The sequence below is a fragment of the Sinocyclocheilus grahami genome, unplaced genomic scaffold (genome assembly GCF_001515645.1).
Source record: "Sinocyclocheilus grahami isolate Dianchi unplaced genomic scaffold, SAMN03320097.WGS_v1.1 scaffold5.1, whole genome shotgun sequence".
Lineage (NCBI taxonomy): Eukaryota > Metazoa > Chordata > Actinopteri > Cypriniformes > Cyprinidae > Sinocyclocheilus > Sinocyclocheilus grahami.
Window position 1 is genome coordinate 5,792,185 of NW_015505184.1, and position 16,075 is coordinate 5,808,259.

The 16,075-nt window shown below is 42.2% G+C and overlaps 1 protein-coding gene across 2 annotated transcripts in view; it reads left to right on the top strand.

Moving 5' to 3' along the window:
- Positions 1 to 16,075, top strand: part of tgfbr1a (transforming growth factor, beta receptor 1 a) — a 94,773-nt gene that overhangs the window by 77,570 nt on the left and 1,128 nt on the right. The window contains exons 9-10 of one of the 2 annotated variants that reach the window (XR_001609226.1): positions 1,947 to 2,118; positions 2,344 to 2,500. Coding sequence is in view for 1 of the 2 variants with exons in the window: in XM_016272203.1 (XP_016127689.1) it covers positions 1,947 to 2,072 (126 nt within the window). In the remaining variant the exon portion in view is untranslated. Of the gene's footprint in view, positions 1 to 1,946; positions 2,119 to 2,343; positions 3,238 to 16,075 lie in introns of those variants that run through there. The other variant, XM_016272203.1, reaches the window with a different exon arrangement.

Sequence of the window (16,075 nt, forward strand, 5' to 3'; positions counted from 1 at the left end):
TGTAGTTGTAACATTATTACAAGGACATAAAGAGTCACCATCTCCAACTTTGAGATCGATTACAATATAAAATCATCAGATCACCCACCCCTAATTTAGAGGAACTTTATTTTCATCTTTCTAAAGTAGACTTGCTTGGGTTTGCAAGGATGAATGCTGTGCCCAGTCACAAAAAATTAATAACACTTTTTACGGCTTTGATTGATTTTGGATGTGACTTCCATGTAGCTGAGTGCTCTTGTCGTTTTTGTTAAATACAGACAGTGTAATTAAGATGACACTGACATTCAGTCCTGATGTGACCATAAGAACCTGCGCACCTCACTCTTTCAAAGTGCTGATTCACATGAATTAGTTTCTGAAAGTTCATCTGTTTCAAAAGCTTATCAAACTCAGAGTTCACCTGAGTTAAAGTTTGTTTGGAGCGTTTTTCTGTATGCACAGGTGTGTTTAATAGAAAGAGCTGTCTAGACGGTGATGTGTGATAAAAAGGACGAGAGAAGGCCACAGCAGATGCTTCTTGCTCTCTGCATTAAAAACACAACTAAATGTCCAGGGTTTTCAGAAGTGACTAAATGCAATGTTTTCTTTCATCTTAAGTTTTCTTTATATGACTTTAAGTAGTTAAACTAATGCTTATGTTTGGCAAAGTTAAGAATGTACTATAGGGTCATAAAATTGACAAGCGAGGCAGTGGCTCTTGAATTAAAAGGTTTGAGGAGCCAAATGACTTGAGTTGAGAAATTACAACATTGCTTGATAAAGATGGTTGTTCAGAAGCGCTTTAGTTCACTGAGGTCATAGCTTCTTACTTTAGATTTTACCTAAAGTGACTGCTATGTTGAAGGGACATTTTAGTATATTCAGTATGAAGATTTAATTTACATCAACTAGAGTATTTTGAATAATTTTATTCCAGTTTTATGCTGTCACTCTAGTGATTCTGAGTGTATTTTTGTCATATAAATATCATTGTTTTGTAATACGTATGTCAGTTGGTATGTAAAAAATGTGTATGCCTGCTGAAAAAAGGTAAAAAGGTGTTGTTTAGCCTATGGTTCCAACACATTTCCATTACAGTCAATTCAACCTCATGTTAACCAGTAATACATTTTATAAAATATTTGTATGTTTTTAGTGCCATTATTAACAAAACTATGCTGTTAATATCATCTTTATTATTTATATACTATTATAGCATTTAATAATATTTTGAATTAGATAGGAATTTTCATATATTCAGTGATTTTTTTATTTTAGTTTTAGTTATTGTAATGTGCTTTTGAATTCTATTTTAATTTTGATTATTTTAGTACTTCAGCTTATTTTATTTTACTTAGTTTTATTCAATTGCCAAGGCAATATTATTTTCTTCTTTGAATATTTATATTAATTTCAGCTTTATTTCAATTAACAAAAATTACTGTTAATAGTTTGAGTATTAGTTATCAGTACTAACTCTCATGAATATTTATCTTTAATTACATGCTGTCATATCAACAACAGTAAATAGGCTGATGTAAATTTCCAAATTGTCATCGTAGTAACAATTCCCAGTTCATTTAGATTCGTCTTGATGTCGCGATCGCGAAGACCCCTCCCCCCTCCCTGATTGAGGGAGTCATTTGTAGACTCAGTAAGGGCCGTTAATGATTCACATTGAGTCTGTGTGAATGCAAAGACTGTTTTGTGAGCCTTTTTGACTTCATGCAAGACATCATGACTTGCACTTTTTCAATGCATATGGACGCACATAAAGATTTACCGACTTTCACCAATGCCAAATGATTAATTGATTGGTAACAGCAATATATGGCTGGTAAAGCTCAGTAGTTTTAGCAGTCATTCTCTCTGTGCATGTACGCAAGAGATGCAAAAGAAGGTTAGGGAATGTGTATAGCATAATAATTATACCTGTGATAGCATCTGTCTCCTCCTGCCCGCAGGCCCTGCGTGTGATGGCAAAGATCATGAGGGAATGCTGGTACGCCAATGGAGGCGCTCGCCTCACCGCACTTCGTGTGAAAAAGTCTCTATCCCAGCTCAGTCAGCAAGAAGGAATCAAGATCTAGAGCAAAACTCTCATCATCTTGACACTCCCTCCACTCATCTAGAGAGGACAGCGAGGGACCTACATCCGGTATTGAGGTTACAATCGGGAATATCGAGGGACCAGAAACGATTGATGCTGTTTCACTGTTGTCCATGAACAGATACCTCCTCATCATGCAAGAACACCTCAGATCAACTTTACCAGCCATGCTTCATCTGGTGAGTCACCAAACAACAACCACAGATGGCCATTCGGTGTCATTGAGACACTCCCTCCACTCATCTAGAGAGGACAGCGAGGGACCTACATCCGGTATTGAGGTTTACTTCAATCGGGAATATCGAGGGACCAGAAACGATTGATGCTGTTTCACTGTTGTCCATGAACAGATACCTCCTCATCATGCAAGAACACCTCAGATCAACTTTACCAGCCATGCTTCATCTGGTGAGTCACCAAACAACAACCACAGATGGCCATTCGGTGTCATTGATGTGCTTTTCAAATTGAACTTGAGCCTTTTGGACTTGTTTCTGTATATAGCCTCTTGTCTCTAGATGTACATATCTGACTTGCTTGTATGCTCGTATATTCACGTGTAGATTAACACAGAAACAAATACTGTACATAATGGCATGCTGCAGTGTTTGTCCCAGGAAGTGCCACTGCTCTGAATCAGTCCTGTTTACCATATTTGGCAAAAAAAGGATCTTTGTAGGTATCAAGTCGCTACGTCTCTTTACAATCGACATTGGATTTACACCAAGCAGATGTTTGCAAACAACTCATCAGTTGAAGAAAAAGTACATTGAAAGTAAAAAGAATAAAATTCTGCTGATTGCTGTAGTAGAAACTCCAAAGACTCACCTGATTATGTAGAAGTGGTTTCATAATGTGGCTTCACCGTACTCTCTTTCCAGAGACCAAGAGTGAGCCTGAAGGGACCAGCCAGAAAGCTGGGTTAGTCATCAAAAGCCATTTGTACAAAGGCCAACTTAGCTACAGCACATCTACGTTAATGTAATAAGGATGTGTATGTTTTTATGCACATTTGAAAGGATGGTGCTGTCGTGATGAAGATGCGATTATATTTTTCTGTAGTATTTACAGTTTTCATTCATGCACCTTCAGACTTTAAAGGGTTAGTTCACCCAAAAATCTAACTTCTGTCAATAATTACTCACCCTCATGTCCTTCAAAACCCGTAAGACCTTCGTTCATCTTCAGAACACAAATTAAGACATTTTTGATTAAATCCAAGAGTTTCTGAACCTGCATAGACAGCAAGGGTCCTACCACAATCAAGGCACAGAAACGTAGTAAGGACATCGTTAAAATGGTCCATGTGGTTCCATCAGTTGTTCAACCATAATTTTACAAAGCTACGAGAATATTTTTTGTGCGCAAAGAAAACAAATGACAACTTTATTCAACAATTTCTTCTATTCTGGGACAGTCCTCCACCATTATCGATATTGCTTTCCTCTGCTTATGAACAAGGTGAAGTGCGTGTTCTACGTCAGCAGCACCACGCACATGCGTCGATAATGGCGGAGGACTGTCCCGACTGATGTCACATGAACCGTTTTAACGACGTCCTTACTACATTTCTATGGCTTGATCGTGGTAGGACCCTTGCTGTCTACGGAGGGTCAGAGAGCTCTCGGATTTTATGAAAAATATCTTAATTTGTGTTCCAAAGATGAACGAAGGTCTTATGGGTTTGGATGGACATGAGGGGGAGTAATTATTGACAGAATTTTCATTTTTGGGTGAACTATCCCTTTAAGAAAACATGGACACATGTAGCTCACAAAGACGCTAACTATGACCTATCTATTGTATTTTGCTCTGTGTATAGAGTCTGTACATGTTCCTCGGGGTGAGTTATCCAGTTTTGCTGTACATGCTGTTTTTATGGAGCCGGATTCATTCAGATCAGTAAAAGACTCCATATTGATTGTGACCTCATGCATATAGTTGAGCGCCAGTCTTTGAGCCGCAATCTCGTGGATGTATCGTGTAACTCTGTGTGTCTGTATTTGGTCAAGCTAAGCAAAAAGTTCTCCTTTAATTGTTTTTTTATTTTATAGCTGGAAGGTACGAGTGCTAAAAGTCAATGAATGTGATCTCAAAACTTTTTAGACAGTCTGTAGACATTTTAAAGAAATCTGTTTTTATTTGGACAACCAAATATAAAAACCGAAAGCATCTTCTGGGGTGTTTTTAACAGTCAAGTCAGGTGGAAAGCACTGTGTACCAAAGACTTGAGAATGTGAAGATGTTAACCAGGCTACTTTAAAGGGATCGTTCACCCAGAAATGAAAATCGTCATCAATTACTCACCCTCATGTCATTTCAAACTAATAAGATGTAAATACTTAAAGACTTAAATAAGACAAATTGAGATATTTTTAATGAAATCTGAGATATTTCAGTCCCTCCTTTGAAAGTCCATGTAACCAAAAGTTTGACACTTTAAAAAGTTCATACGAGATTATAAAAGAAATCCATATAAATCGTGCTGTTCTTCATATAAAGCGATTGTGTCTTTAGAGAAGATTTGAATTAAATTGCTTGATTCATGAGGATTTCTTTTACAATGTCTATCAACTTTGTGAAGCGTCATAGTTACAGTAAAATGGACTAAATGGAATTTAGTTTTATTAAATATATCCTTATTTGTGTCAAAGATGAACAAAAGACATACAGGTTTGAAATGAATAATTGATGACAGATTCCAACTCCCCATCACTCTTTATTTTTGTTAGAAACACAATGCCAACAATCACCAGCAGCCTTCAGAACATTACAGTCAAAGAAAGAAACAAATGTCTAGATTGCTCTAGATATTCACAACCTCACCAGCTCAGATATTTTCTAAAGATTCAGTTTTCATTATTTACTCATTTACTTTAACTAAAGTGTCAGTGTACACATTTTATATACCGCGGGTAAAATAAGTATTGAACACATCACCAATTTTCTCAGTAAATATATTTCTGAAGGTGCTGTTGACATGAAATTTTCACCAGATGTCGGTAACAACCCAAGTAATCCATACATACAAATAAAGCAAAACAAATAAGTTCAGAAATTAAGCTATGTGTAATAAAGTCGAATGACCCAGGGAAAAAGTATTGAACACATGAAGAAAGGGAGGTGCAAAAAGGCATGGAAAGCCAAGAAACCAGCAGAAATCTATCAGTAATTAGAAAGCAATCCTGCCCCTTGTCAGTGGATATTAATATTAGCTGGTTCAGTCTCAACTGATGGCCTATAAAAAGGTGTCTCATGACCAACGTGTCACACAAGAAACATTTCATGATGGGTAAAAGCAAAGATCTCTCTCAAGACCTTCGCAACCTTATTGTTGCAAAATATACTGATGGCATTGGTTACAGAAGGATTTCTATGCTTCTGAATGTTCCAGTGAGCACTGTTGGGGCCATGATCCGGAAGTGGAAAGAACATAATTTCACCATAAACCGGCCACGACCAGGTGCTCCTCGCAAGATTTCTAACAGAGAAGTGAAAATAATTATCAGAAGAGTTTTCTAAGAGCCAAGGATCACTTGTGGAGAGCTTCAGAAAGACCTGGAATTAGCAGGTACAATTGTTTCAAAGAAAATAATAAGTACAATAAGTAATGCACTCAACCACCGTGGCCTGTATACACGCTCACCACGCAAGACTCCATTGCTGAAGAAAGCATGTTGAAGCTCGTTTAAAGTTTGCTGCACAACATTTAGTCAAGGTTGGCACTCCAAAAATACTGGGAGAATATAGTCTGGTCAGATGAGACAAAAATGTAACTCTTTAGATGCCATAATGCAGTACACACCATGTTTGGAGGTCAAATGGCACTGCACATCACCCCAAAAACATCATGGTGTGGCACTGGCAAAATTCATATAATTGAAGGAAGGATGAATGGAAAAATGTACTGAGACATTCTTGATAAAAAAATCTGCTGCCATCTACCAGGATGATGAAGATGAAACAAGGGTGGACATTCCAGCGAGACAATGATCCCAAACGCACAGCCAAGGAAACTCTCATTTGGTTTCAGAGAAAGAAAGTAAAGCTGCTAGAATGGCCCAGACAATCACCTGACTTGAATCCAATAGAAAATCTATGGAAAGAACTAAAGATCCGAGTTCATAGAAGAGGCCCAGAGAACCATCAAGATTTGAAGACTGTTTGTGTGGATTGTGGAAGAATGGGCCAAAATCACACCTGAGCCATGTATGCGACTAGTTTCTCCATACAGGAGGCGTCTTGAAGCTGGCATTACCAACAAAGGCTTTTGTATGACGTATTAAATAAATTTCAGTAAGCATGTTCAATACTTTTTCCCTGGGTCATTCCATTTTATTATTTTATAAACTTATTTGTTTTGCTTTCTTTGTATGTATGGATTACTTGGGTTGTTACCGACATCTGGTGAAAATTTCATGTCAACAGCACATTTAGAAATGTATTTACTGAGAAAAATGGTGACGTGTTCAATACTTATTTGACCTGCTATATATATATATATATATATATATATTTATATAGGAAACATGCTGTCGTATGACTACATGGTCACTTTGGTGTCATGTTGAGCATTCAGTATTTTCAATTTGAGCTTAAAAGGGGGTCAAACTACAATAGCACCAAACTGTTCTGCAACCCACATTGGCATTAACTCGATGAATGAATGAGTTCCTGCTCAAAAAGGCAGGAAATGATGTGGGATGCAGCCAGGAACGCTTACACTATGATATGCACTCTCACTGTGTTCTCCAGTGCATGATGCAATACAAGTGCCTCGATTTTATAAAGATTTCTGCTTTCTGCAAAGTCACGTATTATTGGTATTTCCAGTCCCCGAAAACCAGAATGGATCTGTAAAATTATACCTTTGTTCTTCTTTGTTCGTTCCAAGGTTATGGTGTATGTGCAGACCAATTTTGCTATTCACAGTCAGTTTTCTTTGTATTTTAGTCATTCCAGAAGCCTTTTTGTATTGAATGCCTACTCTGTGGTTGGTGTAAATGCAGTTTGGGTTTTTGATGACATTGAAACATCACTTTAAAAAAACACTACTGTGCAAAACACAAAAATAATTCATGTCAAAGCATACCTCTTTGGACAAATATGATAATTTACCTCAGTGTGCATAAAGGCTTATTCATTTAGATGTGACATTGATTTGTACAAAGTGCTTGCAATGAGAAATGTTTGTATGTTTTATTTGTTTCATTGAAGAAATTGCAGATGATGATAGTATTCCAGTGCTCCTAATGTTTGAAACACTTGGCGATTAGAGTCTTATTTTCTTCTTCAGTGTCATGTTGTCATTTAGAGTGGAGTGTTCACGGGTCAGATTGAGGAAGTGTCAGATAAATCACTGTTAATGGATGAGAAGACGAATGCTGAAATGGTACTGGATATCTCTTTTTTTCTGTGTTAAACTTGTAAATTTGAAATTCATAAATAGGTACTTATTTTACCTTGGAGAATTTGGTGTATTTCTTGAAAGCTGGTTGTACTTCAGTGCAACACATTGTCTCTTCTGTGTTCATCACAGAAAACAAATTATTTTCATTAGATGCCTATTTTGATTTTTGCCACATTTTTTCTTCTTCTCTGGCAGTTTTGAATCACATGAACCACTAGGCGTGGGCCTGTCCTCTGTAAGGTGCAGCAGTGGTAACCATCTGGTTTAGTTCAGGTGTTGCAGGTGTCTAACAGGTTCTCTGGTGATTTGGAAGTCTACCATCTCATTTGTTCTTTCTTCTTAACTTGTCAAAGTCCACGTGCTGCTTCTATCGCAACCATGGGGGTAGAATATGAGGGGGATGTGTTTTTCTAAAAAGCAAATTCGTAATTTTTTCAGGCAAAGTGTGTTCAAATAGAGGTTTTGAAGGGCCAGTGTGAATAAATCTGAATTTAAATTTAAGGAGACAAGATAGTCTATGCATGACCTGATGTTTTATTCATCTCCAAAATGAGGCGATGTGATCATTATGAAGTTCTAACACTCTCATGCAGTGTAAGTTTCATTCATACTTGAAGTCTGAGGGCACTCTCGTGCAAAAAGTCCAAAACAGGCTCATAGAATTAAGAACCTAAACGTGCCAGGAAATCCCTAATATGGACAAAAACGGCTAGCTGTATTTAGCTGAATATAAAGCAGAAATGTTTGACTGATGAAACATGAAGACAATAAATACACGACTGCGACAATGTATGGTTTATGTGTGTCATCTCCAGATAATAAGTAAATAAAATACAGGAATAATGCATTGCAAATTGAAATCATTTATTACAGTATATATTTGCTGCCTTATTCTGTGAAAACAATGGGAAAAGGTGTTTGTAGTATATAAACCAATAATAAAATTGTTATTAGGAAAATGCAGGAAAAAATTAATCAAAAAAATGATTGGTTATTGTAAAGCAGTGTAGGCCTATTTGATTTCTTAGCCAATTAAAAGTAAGAGATAAGAAAAATAAAACCTGGTATTATATTTAATATGTCCCCCTCATTTCTGAATTGATGGCTACGCCTCTGACCTCAACACAACACAATACAACAATCAGATAAGGGGAAAATGCAGGAGCAGAACAAATGGGTCTCACGGCCAAAAGAAACAGCACATGTAAAAAAACGTCTCGGTTATGTATGTAACGGAGACGTCACGTTGGTGATGACCGACGAATTGGGATCTCGCCAAAGAGACCAATCCACTTAGAGTGTAACTAAATGAGCCAATGGACATTGGCATGCGGATTTCACATTTGGCTGCCTCACCCCGCAGTGCGGGTATAAGAGGCAGCAGGTGCACAGCATTAATTCATGCTTTCGCTGAGGAGCCGAGCCAGGTGACCCGGCAGCTCAGTGGTGGTACAGCAACTGTGGCGACTGGATGTGACGTTCCTTCAGGGAACGAGGGTTACATACATAACCGAGACGTTCCCTCTCAGTCAGTCGCTCTCGACGTCACATCGGTGATGACCGACGAATTTGGATCCCTACCAACACGCCACAGGTGCTGCCCCCTCCAGTGCCCTGTGTAGGCCTCCTGATCCTTCCTATAAGGCAGACGATAGGACCGGGCTCTACACAGAGAAGGTCAACTACAGCTGTTCCTCGCAACCCAACAGTAGGACTTGGATAACACTGGGAAAGCATGCCCTTCCATTTGGAAGAGGACACACTGCGGAGTCACCTCCTCCCAGAGAGGGTTAAGTGACATTTACTCACGTGGAGTAACCCCGAGGGGCCCTACTGCACATGGAAGTCTCTGAGATGGCTCATGGCTGCATCATTTAGAGACGGCAGAACATCGTCTGCCAGGTGAAACACGGCTCTAGTAACTTTACCATGGAAATACACATATGGGATCCCAACCGGGTCACTCATATGGGCACTAGCCTCGCACCAGATTTCAGGAATTCATTGGCTGAAAAGGCCTGGCGTCGGACGCTCCGCCGCGTCTGGCCGCTGGAGTGCTGGAGGACTCGAAAGGGTCTGCCCGGTCAGGGGACTCTCTGGAGAGCTAGGCGCCAAGGACGCTGCAAGTCAACTCTGAAGTGGGCCTCTCAGTACCACTACCTGTTTGAGGTGAGAACACAGGAAGAAACCGGTTCGACACGCAGGCTATAGAACCTAGCAAACGTGTTAGGAGTTGCCCAGCCCGCAGGTCTGCAAATGTCTGCTAGTGAAGCACCACGAGCCAGCACCCAGGATGATGCGACACCCCTAGTAGAGTGAGCACGCAACCTGAGTGGGCATGACACACCTTGTGCTTCATAGGCCAAGGTGATGGCATCCACTATCCAGTGGGCCATCATCTGCTTGGAGACAGCCTTCCCCTTCTGCTGTCCACCGTAACAGACAAAGAGCTGTTCTGAGGTCCTAAAGCTCTGAGTTCTATCCACGTACTGTCGCAGTGCGCGTACAGGACAGAGCAACGCTAGGGCTGGATCTGCCTCCTCCAGGGGCAACGTTTGCAGGTTCACTACATGGTCCCTGAAAGGGGTGGTAGGAACCTTGGGCACATAGCCGGGCCGGGGTCTCAGTGTTGCACTTGAATCAGCCGGCCCAAACTCAAGGCACGATTTGTCAACCAAAAATGCCTGCAGGTCCCCCACCCTCTTGATCGAGGCCAATGCCAGCTGTGTGCCAGTGTGTCGGTGCCGAGCGTTGCCTCGGTTAGGGAGTAGAACCACAGGCAGTGGGTGGTTTCTGTAGATGCAAACAGGCCTACTTGAGCAACTCCGAACCGGACAAGAACGTCTCTGCCCCGAAGGCACCCTCTGAGGCGGCTCAGAGCAAGGTGTACTGCCAGCAACTCGAGGCAATTGATATACCCACGCAGTTGGGGACCCGTCCAAACCCCTGACACTGCGAGCCCATTGTACTAGGCCCCCCAGCCGCTGGCCGAGGCATCCGTGAATACCACAGCATGCCTGGATACCTGTTCCAGGGGCACTCCTGCCCAAAGGAATGAGGGATCTGACCACGGGCTGAAGGTTCTGTGGCAGGCCGGTGTAATCTGAACCCGGTGAGTACCGAGGCAGTACTGAGTACTGAGGCAGTTCAGCACTGACTGAGCACGTTCCTGGGTGAGGCGTGCTGTCTGGCTGACCGAATCCAACTCCATGGATTCGGAAAAGAGATCCTCTGCGTTGGCACAAGTTTGCTCTTTTCCCAGTTGACCCGAAGACCCAACTGGCTGAGGTGTCTGAGCACCAAGTCCCTGTGTGCGCACAACTGCTCGCGAGTATAAGCCAGTCTTCGAGATAGTTGAGGATGTGCACCCCCCGTTCTCTCAAAGGAGCATGGGCTGTCTCCACGACTTTGGTGAAGACGCAAGGCGACAGGGACAGCCCAAAGAGCAGGACCTTGTACTGATATGCCCGACCCGCGAACGCGAATCGCAGGAATGGCCTGTGCTGCGGGAGGATCTAGACATGAAAGTACGCATCCTTCAGGTCGATTGCTGCAAACCTATCTTGGGGACGGATGCATTTTGAATGGCAGCTTGTGAAGCGCACGGTTCAAAACTCGCAGATCCAAGACTGGTCACAACCCACCGCTTTTCTTGGGCACAATGAAGTAAGGCCTGTAAAACCCCGACCTCATATCGGCTGGAGGGACCGGCTCTATCGCGTCCTTCGCCAGCAGGACTGCGATTTCTGCACAGGGGCAGTGAACCGACAGCCTTGACTGAAGTGAACTGGATGCCCCTGAACTTGGGGGGACGCCGGGCGAACTAAATCGCGTAGCCAAGTCTGATGGTGCGCGGGAGCCTCCGAGACAGACTGGGGAGCCCTAACCAGGCTCCGAGAGACCATGCCAGAGGAACCAACGGAGCCACCAACGTACCCACGGTGGGGCAGCGTGGTGGAACACAGGGACTCGGCCCAAGGCCTGTGACGGCCTGGCCTGGCCTGGCCTGTGACGGCAGAGGGTGGAGTCTGGGTGTGCAGTGTAACACTCACCTGATTCCTCCTTGTGCGGGAGAAAACACAGGGTCCCTGCTTGAGGCTTGTGACAGCCCGGCGTGTGACGACATAAAGCGGGGATGCTACAGCCCCTACCTGGTTCCACGAATGGGCAGGAGGGGTGCTCTTGGGCAACCCACTGCTGCCCACTGGTGAAAGAAGAGGAGGGAAGTGACCCTGTGATGCACAGTTCACAACTCTCCTCCTCTTGAGACCCAGAGACTGAGGAAACCGCTCTTTTATTGAAGTTTTGTGTACCGCTGACTGCTGGGCCAGCGGCGGAACAAAAATAAAACGAAACAAATGATTCTCCACTCAGCCCTCCTCCGGGGGAGGGAGTGGTGCGGTCACCATCTCCCAATGAGCAGTCCCCTCCATCTCCGGGTCGCCTGTCTCAGGGCCTCTTGCACTTACGCTTACCGCCGGGTTTGGTGGGAGCCTGGACGAGCTGGGCATCCTGTCTGCAACCGGATCCACGACGCTGCCTGGTGTAAGGCTGCTGCCTCCGGCGCATGATGTGTTTGATTGCCTCAGTCTGCTTCTGTGCCACCGAGAACTGCTGGGCAAAGCTCTCGACAGCGTCACCGAAAAGGCCGGTTTGCGACATGGGAGCATTCAGGAGCTGCACCTTATTATGCTCCTTCATGACGGCCAGACACAGGCAGAGATGGAGCTCCTGGACCACGAGCGTGGACATTGCACAACCCAGAGAATGTGCGGTCATCTTCGTCGCTCGAAGTGCGAGGTCCGTCGCAGCATGCATTTCATGTAGAAACGTCAGGTCGTGGCCACCCTCGTGCAGGTCTCTCAGGGCTTTGGCCTGATGGACCTGCAGTAACGCCATGGCGTGGAGGGCAGAAGCCGCCTCCCCACAAGCTCTGTAAGCACTGCCAATTAAGCCTGATGAATATTTACAGGCCCGTGAGGGGAGACACGGAAAACACTGCCACACCCGAAGGGGGCAGCGCAGCCAGGTCGTCATCCCCGGAAAGAGAGAGCTCGCCCTCCGATGCAGTGATCTACATCTGGTCTTCGGGGGGGAACTGAAAGAAAACGGCTGGCTCCCTCTACAAACGCTGGATCGCGGCAGAGGCACCCTGCCACATTTGAAGTAATGATTGAAGTCTTTCGTGCAACTCCGAGATGGCCATGTCCCCACAAGGAGAACCTCCTCAGCGTGCTCAACGCCCAGACATGTGAGGCAGCGATCGTGACCGTCCCGAGGCGCCAGAAAGCGACCGCACCCAGAAACGCACGGGTGATAAGCCATCTTTAAAAAGACGTGATCACCCGTGTTGCTCTTTTAGAGATTTGCTCTTTTTGTGCTGAAGCACGCAGGGGAGCTGGCCACTGCACACTCCTGGTGTGGCTGTCTGCACGAGGACAATCTTTTTTTCTCCCCCGTGAGACCGTGACCACCGCTGTTGTGCCGTAACGCCCGCACTCGGTAGCTTCTCTCTGCAACACCGAAGTAGAGAGCAGTGGTGATGCACAATCGCTCGGCTCCGAAGCGAAAGGATGAATTAATGCGGTGCACCTGCTGCCTCTTATACCCGCGCAGCCAGATGTGAAATCCGCATGCCAATGTCCATTGGCTCGTTTAGTTACACCCCAAGTGAATTGGTCTCTCTGGCGAGATCCCAATTCGTCAGTCAACACCGACGTGATGTCGAGAGTGATCGACTGAAAGGGAACTGACTTGAGAAGAAATTTGATCATCATGTGTTGTCTAAAAAATATACTCCATACACTGTAAACATCTAGTCAAGTTCATTTAATCCCTGAGGACACTGAATATTTAACTATGTGCGAGTCTATGATGTTGCCTCATGTTCTGTGCTTACACTTGCTTGAGTACCGTATATACGTATATATATATATATACATATACATGACACTTTTTGACATTTTTTTTTCTTTTCTTTGCAAACTTTAAAAAATATATAACAATTTAATGAACTTGAATAAAATATTTCAATTGTAGTGACAAGCAGGTAAGCAAGAACCAGACAATGCACTGAATACATTTTTAAAAACTTTCCTTGGTTGTTTCATCTAGAACATTTGTAGATTTAAAACACATTTCACACCGTGTCTGTTCTCAGAGCCCACTTTACGTTGTGTGCTGTATGTTTAGAAAGGGAAGAGACTGAATTCATCCACATTCTGGACCGTGGACAACTCTGCGCTTGGTTGTGCTCAAATTTTTTATGAATGCCTCATGTTCTGTGCTTACACTTGCGTGAGTACCGTATATACGTATATATATATATATATATATACATATACATGACACTTTTTGACATTTTTTTTTCTTTTCTTTGCAAACTTTAAAAAAAATATAACAATTTAATGAACTTGAATAAAATATTTCAATTGTAGTGACAAGCAGGTAAGCAAGAACCAGACAATGCACTGAATACATTTTTAAAAACTTTCCTTGGTTGTTTCATCTAGAACATTTGTAGATTTAAAACACATTTCACACCGTGTCTGTTCTCAGAGCCCACTTTACGTTGTGTGCTGTATGTTTAGAAAGGGAAGAGACTGAATTCATCCACATTCTGGACCGTGGACAACTCTGCGCTTGGTTGTGCTCAAATTTTTTATGAAGTCTGCATTATAAATAAGTGAGAGGAGCTGAAGGTCAAACAAAGGTTGCACTGTGTTTCTGAGGCCACAAGTGATGTGACTTGCAGGAAATGTGGTTCGAAGCCCGTGTTTCGTTCTTTCTTTTTCTTTTCCTTCACTCCCATGCATCTGAAGACACAAGATAGATACTGTACTGAAAAGCAGCCTGTATCCTTGAACTCTTCCCAGCCAGACTCTGTTGGGCCACAGAGTTTAAGAACATGGACTACTTGTTTTAAAAAAAAAGTAATAATAATTCAATGGAAACTATCAGGGACAACTGAGATGAGATGGTTTCATTCTTTTTCGTTTAGTGGCATTCGCAAGGCCTTTGCATGAATGTAATTATTTAAATATTTTTGTGAAAGAAAACATATAAAATATTTATGTCTAGACTAAAAAGTTGAATAAGGACAGGTCTGCCATACTGCCATGCTTGATCTCGCCTCACCGCAGAAGAGACTCTCACTGATGCTACACAATTTACAGATGCGTAAGGAATGATTTTTTTCAAGCATAACTTCAGTAATGTCTGGAGGTCTTGAGGGACTGGATGAATGCAGCTCTCGATCAAACACAATCTCAGATCTGATCATTCAGGACACTGTTCACAGGCATCATTTTTCTTTGGCTTTTTGTTTTACCTTGAACACCCTCAGAGGCATTTTTGTCAATCTTTTCTGAGGTTCAAAACTGAGCCCAGTAAGGCAGTATTCAGATCTGCTCTGTCTTCTTCACCAGTATATAACTGTAGACAGACTCAAGGGTCTTCAATGCCTTGAAGAGAATGAAAATTCTCGTAATGTCCTTTTCCAAACAAGGCCAATTTGATTGATTGTTGCAAATATTATCATTCTGAGGAACAAATGATGATTTAACGACGATTTTCCCTCAAAGCACAACGGTAAGTGCTAGTAATGCTTAGACCTGAAACTAAAGGGTTAGAATAAACTGGAGATTATTACTTTACAGCGCCACCTTGTGGTGGTAATGAACGGTTACCAATGTAACGTAAACATAAAAATGTTTGACATGAATAAAGATATAAATGGTTGAAAATAATAGTAGTATATTAAACTACTTAAATTTATTTAATTAAGTAATAATATTTTACTTATTTTTATGAATAGTATGTATTAATAATACTAATGATATTAAAGAATTAGTTAATACAATTATATTTCACTATTATTTCTAAATAATATATATCAAACAAAGCTGTTCCATATCTTGTTCCAAATATATACTTTCTAACCCAACCAAGCAGCCACAAAATATCTGCTAAACCAATGAATAAAGTAACAAAACAAAAAAAACTTTATATTAACCATCCTCATTGTAAGTTTAGGTTTGTTTTATAAAGAAGGATTATATCAGGCCACCTTTTGTGACGTGATACATTCACCGGCCACTTTATGAGGTGCACCTATTCAGCAGCTCATTTATGCACCTAATTGAAGTTCAAAACAAGCATCAGAATGGGGAAGAAAGGTGATTTTAGTGACTTTGGACGTGGCATGGTTGTTAGTGCTAGACTGGGGTACGCTTCCCAAAAGCATTGTTTCATTGAACTCTATTGGTAATGACGGAATTTGCAGCCATAGTTGCTTCTGCGAAACGCACCCCTGGCCAGTCTGAAACTGCTGATCTACTGTGATTTTAACATACAACCCAAATTGGACAATAGAGGATTGGAAAAAGGTTACCTGGTGTGAGGAGTCTTGATTTCTGCTGTGACATTCAGATAGTAGGGTCAGAATTTGGTTTAAACAAAGCATGGATCCATCCTGTCTTGTATCAATGGTTCAGGCTGGTGGTGGTTGTGAAGTAATGGTGTGGAGGATATTTTCTTGGTTTACTTTTGGCCCCTTAGTACCAACTGAGCAT